At 45.8% G+C, this 14,244-nt stretch overlaps 1 protein-coding gene across 4 annotated transcripts in view; it reads left to right on the top strand.

Moving 5' to 3' along the window:
- Positions 1–2,494: 2,494 nt before the first annotated feature.
- KCND3 (potassium voltage-gated channel subfamily D member 3) overlaps positions 2,495–14,244 on the top strand; it is a 220,423-nt gene continuing 208,673 nt past the window's right edge. For 2 of the 4 annotated variants that reach the window (XM_084611314.1, XM_084611317.1), the window contains exons 1-2: positions 2,715–3,195; positions 7,422–8,606. In XM_084611314.1, the coding sequence (XP_084467440.1) occupies positions 7,498–8,606 (1,109 nt within the window). In that variant the 5' untranslated portion in view covers positions 2,715–3,195; positions 7,422–7,497. Of the gene's footprint in view, positions 2,608–2,714; positions 3,196–7,421; positions 8,607–14,244 lie in introns of those variants that run through there. The other 2 variants (XM_084611315.1, XM_084611316.1) reach the window with 2 other exon arrangements.

The following is a 14,244-nucleotide window of genomic DNA, read 5'->3' on the forward strand; positions in this document are numbered from 1 at the left end:
GAGGATGACAGCTGGGAAGTTTTATAAAAAGATGACATTGTGAATCACAACACAATCATTCAAATCAGTAGAAACCTCACTATCTTGATTCTCCAACTTTCTGCTATGCACTTGCTGGTGGACAAAGATGTAGAGAAACAAACATTTTAAGAGGATATTTTTGATGTCATTTAATAAGGACAGATCCAGGACATCTCACTCTGCTGAAACTTCTTTAGCTGTTGAAGACACTTGGCTTCTGGTCTTAGGTCTTATGTTTCATATTACATGCATCTATTAATATCTCCCTAAAACAACTCCTTTGGTGTCTGGATTCTAAACTTACAGATATCCATCCTCTGTATAACCTTGTCAGCTACCTTGCAAACATTTCATTGTGATTTTTTCAGGGTATAAGCTCACTACTGCAGATGTCAGGTGAGAATAGTTACTGTGAGGTATTCCTGACCTGGTGCTTTAGCAGTGGGTTTCTATTGTTGTGAGTCACCAGATACTAGACACTGCCAGGACCCGGGACTGGAGGGGCCAATGTTGCAATATGAGGAATCCAGTGCTCCTGGCCTAAATTTTCAAAAGTGATTTGGGTGTCCAAATTGAAGCAACTTAAAGTAGACTTTCAAGCACCCACCCTCTGAAAGTAAAGGGCCCCCTTTCAGGTTTCTCAAAATTAACATTAAAAAATGGAGGCACACAAAATCACTAGGCCCCTGTGTGCACTTGTTTCTGCTAAATTCCTTGATTTTTCCTCCTCAGTTCAAGAAAGCAATGGCTCATAAAATTCTTCGGTTTGCTCTTTCTGTTTGGCTTTGCCAGAAGTTATAAAACCCAAGAAGTAGTTGTGTTTTACCAGGCTGCTGCGGGCTCATTCTGAACTCGGTGTGGGCTGTGGGAAAGCTGGATTCTGTTCTAGTCTATTCGGGGCCCTGTGCCGTGTCCATCACTCTGGTGCAGGATGAACTCGCCCCATGCACTGACCCTGCCGAGTGGAGGGAGGGGAAACCGGGGCTTTGCTAGCTGTTTGCGGTGGGAGCCGGGCGGGAGCTGCCAAACCTTGGCTGGAGTTGGGGGGACTGCCGAGGGAAGCGGGGTGGGGGGCAGACCTGACACTCTCCCCAAGCCCCGCTCGTGCCGGCTCTGCAGACGGGGCGCCCGGCGCAGCTCACCTCACTACCGCAGCAAGCAGGGGCTCACATCCTGGCGGGGACGCCCCCGCAAGCCGGGCCAATCCTGAGGGGCAGACCCAGCCCCGCCGGGCCCCCCTGGGCGTCCCCCGGCTCCCCGGCGGAGCTGTCCGTGGTGCTGAAGGCGGGCTGGCGAGGCTGGGGGGACGGCGCCACCTGCCTGCCGAGAGGCGCCGCCGCGGTGAGCCCGGGCGGCGGAGGGGAGACACCCGAGCCCGGGGGCTGCAGCTGCGCCTGCCCGAGCCCCTGCGCCCCCCGCTCGGCTGGGGTAAGGACCCCACCCCCGGTGCGCACCCGCCGCCCCAGGCCTGCAGCGGCTGGATGGCGGCGCTAGCGCCCGGCGCCCGCCGGAGCTGGAGAGTCCGGCAGGGCAGCGCAGGGCACCACGGCTCCTGCCCGGGGGGGGCCGGAGCTGGAGAGTCCGGCAGGGCAGCGCAGGGCACCACGGCTCCTGCCCGGGGGGGGGCCGGAGCTGGAGAGTCCGGCAGGGCAGCGCAGGGCACCACGGCTCCTGCCCGGGGGGGGGGGCCGGAGCTGGAGAGTCCGGCAGGGCAGCGCAGGGCACCACGGCTCCTGCCCGGGGGGGGCCGGAGCTGGAGAGTCCGGCAGGGCAGCGCAGGGCACCACGGCTCCTGCCCGGGGGAGGCCGGAGCTGGAGAGTCCGGCAGGGCAGCGCAGGGCACCACGGCTCCTGCCCGGGGGGGGCCGGAGCTGGAGAGTCCGGCAGGGCAGCGCAGGGCACCACGGCTCCTGCCCGGGGGAGGCCGGAGCTGGAGAGTCCGGCAGGGCAGCGCAGGGCACCACGGCTCCTGCCCGGGGGGGGCCGGAGCTGGAGAGTCCGGCAGGGCAGCGCAGGGCACCACGGCTCCTGCCCGGGGCAGGCCGGGGCAGGCGGGGAGGGGACAGCGCTGCCCCCGGGCGCTCTGAAAGGTGGAGACCCGATGCTGGGGCGTCAAGGGCTGCTAGAGAAAGAGCCTTGCGGCCGCCCGCTTCCTTTCCCGGCGCGCCCGGGCGGCTCGCTCTGGCGGCGGCTCTTTGAAGCTTGTGGCGACTGAGCTCCTGGCTCCCGGCTTAAGTACCCTCGGCGCCCCCGGGGGAGATGACGCACCATGGCACCGCAGCCGGGCCCCTCTCTCCCATGTATGTATTGGCCCTGCTTTTTGGGGAAGGACCCTAACTCTTGCTGCGGAGCATCACTCACCCGAGTGGCAGGGCAAGAGCGGGTGCTTCTGATGTGGGTGTTTCCATTTGTTAAGAGGGGCGGGGGGCTTCCAAGAAAGAAAGATTTGGCCCCTCTCCCCCGCCCTTCCTGAGAGAGGCGATGGAGAGAGAGAGAGTTTATTTTTTCTTCCGAAGAGCCCCCTGTGCGGCGGGGCCGGGGAGGGGGACAGGCGGAGCTGGTAACAAACTGGAAAAGCTCGAGCAGGTAACGGAAAAGTTCCTCCACATACTCCCCACCCAGTGCTGGGCACATTAGCATGCAGTGTCAGGACTGGTGTGTATTCAACGACTCCATTTGCTGGTGTCTCTCTGTTAGCTCACACCGCCTCTCTCCAGCATTTTGCTTTACAGCCTGCTTCTCTGGGTCTCAGAGAGGGAGCGAGGGAGGGAGGGGAACTCCAGGCTCAGTCCATCATCCCTGCTACATCCAAGAGAGCGGATTCTTCAGCATCTGGGTACCATTTCCAGCTTGACCAGACAGCAAGAGCAAAGCTGGAGTTGAAGGACAAGCAAAAAAAAAGAGAACCCCCCCCCCGCCCCACAGAAATAAGCTTGGGGGAGAGGGAGGGAGACAGAGACTCACTCAACCTCAGCAATAACAAGGGAGACGCTGTTTAGTCGTTTCTATCTACTTCCCCAGGGCTGATTATACTTTCTGATTACTCCTGCCTGCATTTAGAGAGAGATTTGAGAGGCAGACAGCACAATTCACCCTTTATCCTGAGGATTGGTTTCCCAACGCCCCCTAGATCTAGCCCTGCATTTTGGGGATGAGAGTTTCTTCCCTTGCAAGGTAAGGCATTGCTGTGATCCAGCAAGATGGGGCTTTTCGTTGCGTCGGGGGTGGAAGGGTAGAAGTTTCCATGCGTTTATTCTAAGCCTGTTGCTGTAGCTTTCCATGCTTTTGCTGTAAATCTCTCGCTGACTGATCCGTTGCAAACATTAGCGGTTTCAGAGTACCAGCCGTGTTAGTCTGTATCCACAAAAAGAAAAGGAGGACTTGTGGCACTTTAGAGACTAACAAATTTATTTGAGCATAAGCTTTCGTGAGGTGCCACAAGTCCTCCTTTTCTTTTTGCAAACATTAGCGGGTAGTTTTATTATTTGAGAGGTGGGAGGGGAGTACACAGGCGAAAGAAGATGCTGAAGCTTTGACTGGCATATTTTGCATTTTAAATGAAAGATCTTTGCTGCTTAAGCCTGACCCACATAAAGGATTAAAAAAAAGGGGGGGGGGGAGAAAGACAGTGTGCCAAGTGTCATTTCTCTCCTCTTAGCTCCCATTATCCCAGTCTCATCCTGAATCGCACAGCTTATCATTTTGTTAAAGTTATCCAGATCGGCTTGTGCCATAGAAAACACCAGGAGATTGTGGGGGTTTTTAACACAAGAATGTCCAGAGGCATCTAATAAGGTTGACATTGCTGGCAGCAGTTAATAAGATGAAAAACCATTGGTTATTCCCTCCCCTCCCTTTGGGTGACAAGAAATAAACTTGTTCTACAAAATTATCTTCCACTGCATTATTGATCCAAGAGTGCTGCTGGTTTGGTGTTTTGATATTAGAATAAAATCATCCAGTAAAGCTAGCCATAACTCAAATGATCTGAGAGAGATAGATCAGCAACCTGGGACTCTTGGAGAAAAGGTCATTTTAGAGAATGAAAGAGGCTTTGCTTGCAGTTTTGTTTATACAGTTTGGGTGGCAGGGTAGTTACTTAGGGAAAAAAACAGTCTGGGTGCTTCTATGATGTTGACATTTAATTAAGTCAAAAGAGCCAAATCCTTTTATCTTATACACAAGCTTTTCTAAATACCACAAGCGGGCTTCTGAGGCTTTACTAACTAGTTTCTTTCAAATTATACATGAAAATTTGCTGCAGAAGAATTGAAATACATGTATAAATACACAAACACATGTGCATGTGCTTACTTATGTATAAACAATGTACAATACGTACCTGCTTATATATTGGTTTATTTTTACTTTTAAAATAGTGTGGATTGTGCAAATTATTTCCACCAGCCCATTGCTTGCTATTATAGGCACTGAAGTATTTCCATTAGAACCTCAGGTTAGTTTACAGCAAGATGAAGGTGCTAATAAATGCGATGTTTTATATCTTATCACTATGGACTTAGCCTGCACAGTTCACAAGCCCAGATAAAACCTCTCTCTCCTGTTTACTCACTGACGGTATTGTTGACTGAAGATCCGAGACAAAAAGAAGCCATTCCTCAGTGATGAAAATACTTCACCTTCCCATAAACGTCTCACATCACCTCATTTACACAAACTCACTCAAAAGTTAGCCACAAAACAACTTTTGTTTTTGCATTTTTAAAAAGGACTCCACCACTCTGTGTGTGTGTGTGTGTGTATCTGGACTAAGACACAGAGCTACTTCGCTACTGACATAATACAACTGAGAAGTAAACCCTGAGCACATAGAAGTTCCTAATGTAAGTCCATCTGCTGAAAAGGCCCCTGAGATATGGTAACTGAGTAACGAACCTTTATGGACAGATACTCAGCCACCTCTTGTGTTTTAATTTCTTGGCCATTTCAGATAGTGGCAGTTTAAAAATTTCTCCATAAACACAATCAGCCTGGAAGGACTTTTTAAAAATAATACAAAAAGTTTAACTTTTGTAAGCTATTAATGAGTTATGGTGTCTTAAAGCTATTTAAGCACTTATAATGCCTTTGGCTGCAAAGGCATTGAGGTGAGCTGGAACTTGCACCCAGGGATCTATAACGTATGTGTGAGGTTTGTAAGGAGATGCCCCACTGGACTTGAGAGAAACTCAGGCTTCCAAGCCCTGTTACTGCAAAAATCAAGGGGTGTTCCATACTTTTCCAGTAGGATGACCTCAGTGTCAATAAGACCTTTTTTAGTTAAAATAATACATAGAAGGGGTCTGTATTGCTTAGGGGATGGGTAAGGGGAGATGTAGACTAGATCTCCTTGTTGCTTATCCACCATTTAACCCAACTGGATAATGAGTAAAGTTGTTACCATCCCATGGCATTGTACCAGCTTAGAAAGGCTTTGGTAGCCTTGGTGGCCCCTCCGTAGTTTTAGTTTTCCATCACAAAATCCACCACTGCCCTCAGTGGAAAGTGGCAGCTTTGGTGGATAGGTCCAGCCTAGCCCTTAGAAGTGATCTCTGCAGTTGGGGATTGCAGCACATCTAAAGCAATGTGAATGAAGTTTATACTGTTATGCTCTGCCTGTGCTGGAGATAAACAAAAGGACTTTCTACAGAACTAAATTCACTTTTTAGAATAAGGGAGCAAAACACCACATCGCAATGCTGAGCAAACACTGCATAATAAAATAGTGTGGGATATGGGTTCTCATGCCACTACTGTACTGACAGCATCCTTCTGGGAGCAGCATCACGACAGTTTATTCTACCAACCCTAATTATAAAACTTCTGCTGGCATGAGTAGGATGCTTGCCTCAGGGATTTCAATTGTCCTTAGAAACAAAACTGTACAGCAAGATGGTTTGTATTAAAATGATGGATGTTAATGCTTACTACACAAAAAAAGCATCTTTGGGAGCAGTTTAGTCAGAATCAATCTGTGGTGAAACCACTACTGTTTTTCATTCAGTATTTTGATGACCTGTTGAGATCAATAATGCCACAGCCCCAGTAACTGGAATGGAACTATTCATAGAATTAAGATGCTTCTTAGTGTAATAATTTACTATGGAAGCTTCCAGGGCTTACCCCAGTGGCCACTGAAGTCAATGTGGGTCTTTCCATTGACTTAACAGACTTTAGGTAGGTCCCCTAGTACTGCTTCTATGATGTGACACCTGTCACCAAATATTTGTAGGGTAGTGTTAGAAACATTAAGGAAGTGAAACCATAGACAAATGACAAAAAAAGGTTGAATAAAGCAAAAGGCCTGACTACAGAAAAGAACAAGAAAATTCAGGGCTAGACTCTAAGTTGTTATAAATCAGTGTAGCTGCATTGGCTTTAGTAGAGCTATGCCAATTTACAACAGCAGAGTATCCCAAACTCTGAGATCTTTTCCCTCCATTAGATGGGCCTCTAATAATTGCAATTATAGTGAATGCACTCCACCCTTTGGTTAAAAGACTTTTGCCTTTGTTAGACAGACAGTCAAGGTAACATTCTGGTAAAAGAAAGATGACAAGGTTTTGTTTGGATGCTTCATCCAGTTTGCTCTTCTCTTCCTTGATCAGACACAGTTAATAGTTTAACCCTTAGTGGGCTCCTTTTCACATACCCCACCACAGACATACCTCTGAAGCTCAGACATCCTGAACAATACAGGGCATGGGCCTTGGGAGCAGAGTTTGAATTTTCCTCTTGCTCATTGGAGTAGTGCAATATTTCACTACCGTAAAGCCTGTCTCAAGCAACCACTCATGGGACCATCAAACAATCTGTAGCCTAGCAGAGGTTTCTAACTAAGGGTTAATAAAATTGTACTGAAACCATGGAAGATTTAAATTTGTTTTTTGAGATGCGGGTTACCAACTGGCATAGTCCTTCATGAAAGTTTCACTGTAGTTTGAGGGTTGTTTATTGCTTAACAGGAGTCCGACTTGATCTATCTAGGGTTTTTAGTAATAAGTAATTCCACTGGGTGAACTCCCAGGATTTTTCATCAGAGTCCCCAATTCTTTCGTGACAGCTGTAAACAGAGAGATGAACATATAATGATTACACCTGTGGAATCATGGATTAGTCTGGTTTGTAAGGAAACAAATTAAATTGTTTATGCTAATTTAAAGAGGAATCATTTGCAATTCAAAAATTTAAAATCTATAATAATGCCATAACCTTCCCTCATTAAAAGATGCACATGATCAATGATTATTCTTCTAAAATGGAAGGCTATAACAGCTTAGTTTCTCAGTTGTCATAAAGCTCCTATGTTCTTATCCAGGTTGTCCTGATATTGTCTTTTAGAAAAAAAAATAATGAAGGCAAAGCATCCCCCATTGACTGTTTTTATATTATATTTTTAGATGGAATTGATCTGACTCCAGACTCCTTTTAGAAGCAGAAGAATAGTCTTCTCCCACACCGAGGCCTGGAGCCATCATGGCGGCGGGCGTAGCAGCATGGTTGCCCTTTGCCAGGGCAGCTGCCATAGGATGGATGCCAGTGGCCAACTGCCCTATGCCATTGGCCCCAACTGAGAAAAACAAGAGGCAGGATGAGCTGATCATTCTGAACGTGAGTGGGAGGCGCTTCCAGACCTGGAGGACTACACTGGAGAGGTATCCGGACACGCTCCTGGGCAGCACTGAGAAAGAGTTCTTCTTCAATGAAGACACCAAGGAATACTTTTTCGACCGGGATCCTGAAGTCTTTAGGTGCATCTTAAACTTTTACAGAACTGGCAAGCTGCATTACCCAAGGTACGAGTGCATTTCTGCCTATGACGAGGAGCTTGCCTTCTATGGGATCCTACCTGAAATCATTGGGGACTGCTGCTATGAAGAGTACAAAGACAGGAAGCGGGAAAATGTTGAGCGGCTGATGGATGACAATGACTCAGAGAACAACCAAGAAGGTTCCATGCCATCTTTGAACCTCCGGCAGACCATGTGGCGAGCCTTTGAGAACCCCCACACCAGCACCTTAGCCTTAGTGTTCTACTACGTCACAGGCTTCTTTATTGCCGTCTCAGTGATCACTAACGTGGTGGAAACCGTTCCATGTGGCACAGTGCCTGGGAACAAGGAGCTTCCATGTGGGGAGAGGTACGCCGTGGCTTTCTTCTGCTTGGACACAGCTTGCGTTATGATTTTCACTGTTGAGTACCTTATGAGGCTCTTTGCAGCCCCGAGTCGCTACAGGTTCATGAGGAGTGTCATGAGCATCATCGATGTGGTGGCCATCATGCCCTATTACATTGGCTTGGTGATGACTAACAACGAGGACGTCAGCGGAGCCTTTGTGACATTAAGGGTTTTCAGGGTTTTCAGGATTTTCAAGTTCTCCCGCCATTCCCAAGGCTTAAGAATCCTGGGCTACACTCTGAAGAGCTGTGCCTCGGAGCTTGGCTTTCTTCTCTTTTCCCTCACTATGGCAATCATCATCTTTGCTACTGTGATGTTTTATGCAGAGAAAGGGTCTTCAGCCAGCAAATTCACCAGCATACCAGCTTCTTTTTGGTACACTATTGTAACCATGACAACCCTTGGGTAAGTGTTGCATTTTCTTGTGTCGGTCAATAGACAAACGCACAGTGGTTGCTGAAGTTTGGTTACTTTGTGAAGTTACATATTGGTTTCTTTGGTATTTGCTCCAGAGGCTTCGGGAGCTATTATGGGCCTAATTCTCCTCTCCCAGGCATATCCTGTCTGCATTTACACCTGTGCAAAGTGGTTGCAAAACACAAGCACTTATACCCACCTTGCAAATACTTTGCACAGGGGCAAAGTCGGGCACAAGAAGCAAGGCTGTGGAGAATCAGGCCCGGATATTGTCTGGTAGCTTTTCACACCTACTCTGCATTCTCTCTGCAGAGATGTATGTAACAACACAAGGTGCAAAGCAGTTGAGAACTAGGACCTATATTTTTATTCAGACACATATTTGACCAACTTGAAGGTTTACACAAAATCATTGGGATTTTGTCTTTTTGCAAAATTAAGATTTACTATAATGTATCTGACTGCTTGCAAATGGGCATTACAAGTTTGCTAACTCAAGCAGGCATTACAGATAATCGCCTTACTGAAGGTATTCAGTGATCATTCTACAGGATATGGTTTGTTGTTAATTGAACAGGAAATGGCCCTCTTTGTGTCTACTTGTGAGATTAATAATCGTAAAAATAATGCTGTAGCAGTTGCAATATTTGAAGAGATCAGACAGACAGGTGCAAAATTGATAGGACACGCGTGGGAAATATAGCCTGGAGGACTCTTCCTCATATTTAATTTCTCTCCTGTTGATATTACAGCTGTTTCTGCTAAGGTTATAGATTTGTGTTTCTGGTGTTTAGAACTGAAACCTTCATAAAGGGAAATGAATAGCCAAATCCTCTCTGACAGGATTATACCAAATAAAGTAAGCTTTTGAGGTTGCTGCTTCCAGGGGCTAGAGTTGCATAAACTAAAGCAATCTTTTTTTCATAATTCACACTCATATGCTGAGTTTACATGTACTTAGGGAGGTTTCCTACTAGAAAATTCAGAGTTTTTAATATTTGGCCTTAGAGAATTCTCTCTTATAGTTTGGTGACCAGATTTCCCACTGAACGGCTTTTGCTTTTAAACACTTCCCTAAGCCTATTACGTCCAAACAAACAATAGCACTTTTAAATTATTATTATAATTCAGCTGTTAGGAAAGCACATAGCATGAGGCAACTGTAAACTCTGGACTTTTTTTTGCAAAGTAAAGAATGTAAAACATATCTGCAAACAGAATGATGCCAGAAGAACTGAAGTAGACTTTTCCCCCTTTCTTGAGCATCACTGTAGTCTATCGGTACATCTACACTGAACTCCCGGGGAGCGATTGCAGCTTGTGGAGATGTACCCGAGCTGGCTCTAGTCTCCTTACCCAGGTACTGGAGCAGTGAAGCCAGGGCAGCCTGAGTTCCACTGAGGGCTATACAAGTCCACCCTGAACTCCAAGTAATTGCTCAGATAGCTAGCCCATGCTGTCTGTGCTGCTACATCTTCATGGCTCTTCACAAGTTACCCCAGCTAGCTTTACCCTTGGCATGTCGACAAGTGGCAGTCATACCCCTCAGGCCAAAATTTCAAACTTGGGTGACAAAAGTTTGGCTCCTCAATCCATTCTTAGGCATCTAAATAAAAGTGGCCTTATTTTCAAAGGTTCTGAGAATCTTTCCCCCATTGATTTCAATGAAATAAGATGTCCAATTTATACACCTAAATAGAGGTTTAGGAGCTCAACTTTCAGCTCCCAATTTTTAAATGATGGCCCTTTATATTCTACTCTCTAGAATTTTTTATACTGTGCTCTTCACCATACTATCAGAGTGTCTTCCAGTAGTGCATTAAACAAGATGACGAATATCAGTCATTTATTTCTTCTCTCATCCTGTTCCCATGAGAATCGTGTGCAGTGGGGTGTTTTGCTTTGGTATTTTTAAAATTACACAGACACATATCTGTTTAGTTGCCAAATACTGTGCATTTCTTTGACTTTGCCTTCCCTAGCACAAACTACTTCATACAATGTACAGATAAGGCTCCATAGTACAATTAGTTCTTTGTTCATCGGAATGAAATGGCCTCTTGCCTGTAGCTCCTTTTCTTTCTGCATATAATGATAGTCAAAACAGACTGTTTCTGAATACTTTAAAGTGTTCTCAGTATATACTAATCATAGACATTATAGCTGAATGAGTGCTTTAAACTGACAAGAATAAAAAAAAAATCACAGAGATTGAAATGGAACTTTGTAAGTTTTAGAGGGAGAGATCTATTTAAGCTACAGGAGCTGTGTGTAAAATATTACACAAGAGAAAGCAAACCTCTAGTATCATTGTTTTTTGTGTGGATTTGAATTGAACTAGTTTGTGCTAGCATAAACTATTAGCTAGATTACTGTGATCTAGTTTTTAAAGAGTTATGTAATTTTATGAGATCAAAACACTGGATGACGTCTTGAGGACAGAAGCCTGTGCTCTCACCCCATCTATCATCATCTTGTTTATAACGTGACTAACTGATATCTAAGATCCAACCACCTCTGTTGCTCTACAATTGCTTGCCTTAGTCTTGTGCCAGAGAGTAGCTCAAAGAGCAACTTCACCTAAGACGCGCTCTGCAGGACTCCTTCTGGACCAGCTTCAGAAAAGCACCCTTGGGGGAGCAGGTCTTTAGGGCACCGTTCAAGTCTCAGCTTGCAAGATGCCTGCACAACAAGGTCCGGAAAAAGACAAGGCCCATTGGACATGTCCACTCCACTTTCTGGCCAGCGGATGGCAGGCACAACTATTGCAACACATCTGTGAATGTTACTAACTGCACACAAAGCGAAGTTAGAGATGAATTCTTGGGTTTCTGCTCATTCCTACCTTCCACACTGTAACTTTGACTGAGATTATCTATCACAGCTCCCCCTCCTCTGATAAAAGCAGAAGGGAGCTCCCGCTCCTCTCCATTGCTTGGGGTACAATGCGGCCCCACCGTGCCCCCTTGTTTTTGGATGCCGTAGTGAGGGCCCTCTGGTTTCAGTCTGCTTTAACCACTGGAAACAGAGTCAGTGTCATGTTCTGCTGGCACTTCATAAATGAACCTCAGATTGCTGCTACTTTGACATAATGTCTAGTTATGCAATGCTTCCTTGTAAAAAAAGTCACCAACTTCTCAGTTTAGGTACCTAACTTGGGGTCCCAAATTCCATTCAGCACCCAAGTATGCAAATTAAGCTATGAGATAAATGCTATTAAGATTGAATGATGTTGATAATGTGCATTCTGTACAGTTTGCAGGCTGTTCTAAGTTGTGTCTGGCTACTAGAGCCATTCCAAAAGCCATGTATTGTAGAGATGTGGGGTACCCTAGCCATGTCCCCACATTGTCCATATTCTCTATTCCACTTGGGAATCCATCTATATTGAGGTGTATATCTGGAAGATTTAAGACAGCTCATATAGGCATCTTTCTGCCTCTCCCCTTAAGACACCCAAAGATGAAAGACAGGTTCTTGGTTTGAGTTCTTGAAGTTAAAAAATGATTAGGCTATTTAGACACAAGATCATCATCAAAAGAATGGCCAGACTGGGTCAGACCAATGGTCCATCTAGCCCAGTATCCTGTCTGACAAAAAACAAAAAACAAAAACAAACAATGAGGAGTCCTTGTGGCACCTTCAAGACTAAAATTTATTTGGGCATAATCTTTTGTGGGCTTTTGAGCACGAAAGATTATGCTCAAATAAATTTGTTAGTCTAAGGTGCCATAAGGACTCCTCGTTCTTTTTGCTGATACAGACTAACATGGCTACCACTCTGAAACCTGTTTTCTGACAGTGGCCAATGCCAGGTGCTCTAGAGAGAATGAACAGAACAGGGAATCAAATGACCCATCCCCTGTCGCCCAATAGCAAACAGAGGCTAGAGACACCATCCCTACCCATTCTGTCTAATGGCCATTGATTTTTAAGGCATTGCAGGAAGGGACATGGAGAAATTGCTTCTTTGTTCTTTTTTTCTATTTACAATTTATTTATTTTTATTTCTTGCCTCACACTCCCCCATTGCCGCAGCTGAACAGTGCTAAGCCTCTCCGAGGATCTCTCTTTCCCAGGTGCACTGAAGTTAGGAGTCATTTGGCTCAGCTGGGAAGGAATGGTTACTAATTAGTGTATTTGCAATTCCCTACCTGACTGATGTCGCCAAAAATCCCAGTCAAAATATCTAGTGTGTGGCATATGCCAGCATTTTGCCCACATAAGTGATGTGCCAGTTAGCTGCTTGCCTCTGAACAGTGCTCAGAGCTTTTATAAAGCATTCTAAAATTTGTTCAGTTGCATTTAAAATTCTAATTAGTATTTGAAATCGGTTTTGACCAGAAGAAATCATGTTTAAAAAAAGAATTCGCAAAGAAAAAATCTTTTTGCCCATTTAATCCAGGTAATGGAGTAATTTCGCAATCTTGGAAACTCATTGTTAACAGATTGGTTTATAAAACTGAATTTAGAATGCACAAGATAACTGCTCATGTTAGTAAAACATTCAACTATAAGCTTGCTTTAGATGAATAGGAAAGTTTATTTTAAAAACAAATCAACCAAGCCAGGCTTTGAAAAGCATTAACATATGTTCTAGTTGACTAGCATTAATACTCCTGAAGAAAGCTAGATCAGATCCTCAACTGATGTAAATCAAAGTAGTTCCATGGAAGCCAAAGCTACCCTGCTTTACACCTGCTAGGACCTTGCACCTCCTTTTAGCCCTTGGTAATGAATAAAGACTGTCTTGTTTTGTTTTTAGAAAACACATCCTTCCCTCACCTCCATCCCCATAAAGATGGCTGTTAAATTCGCAGGCCTGATTCTCTGCTCTGCAACACCAGTTTTATGTTTGTGTGACTCCATTGACTTTGACAGAGTGCTGAGGATTTGGCCCCCCAAAGTAAGTTTGAGAGTGTAACTTTTTAATTTTCTGGCTGCTGCTACTGAATGCTTCATGTGCACGACACTCACCATGAAGTTGTCTCACAGGGCTTAAGGGCAGAAGAGACCCAACATCTCATTTAATTGGACCTCCTGTCTGCCACAGGCCACCACCACCACCCCCACACACCAAGCACAGCCACCAGAATTAGAGCCAAGCATCACAGCCCTTGGAAGACAACTATTGTATGCCCCAGGCAGAGAACAGGAGGCACCGAGGTGCACCAATGCCCACGGCTCCTGTAGAAACAAGGAACTGATTTGGTCAAATAGACCTAGATGATCCTAGCAAGTGACTTGCACTGCATGCTGTAGAGGGAGATGAACCATCTCCCACCCTGCAAAGCCCCTGCCAATGCAGCCTAGGGGGAAATTCCTTCCTGGCCCCAAATTTAGTGATCAGACTGAGGGGGTGAGCAAGACCCACCTGCTAAGGTCCTGAGAGATACTTCTCAGTGCCACCTCAGAGCACTGGCCTGTCCAGTGTACCATGTCCCACTGTGGCCATCTCAAGCTTCAGAGGAAGGAGATAAAAAGGATTACATTTGTGTGTGGCGGGGGGGGGGAGGGGAAATCCCTTCCTGACCACGGCAGGTGACTGGCTGATGCTCCATCATAAACCTAATCAGATGGTTTACCCCACAACTCCCATTGGGAAACTGTTCCAGAGCTTAACTCC

Source organism: Lepidochelys olivacea (genome assembly GCF_965140295.1).
Source record: "Lepidochelys olivacea isolate rLepOli2 genome assembly, chromosome: 21".
NCBI lineage: Eukaryota > Metazoa > Chordata > Testudines > Cheloniidae > Lepidochelys > Lepidochelys olivacea.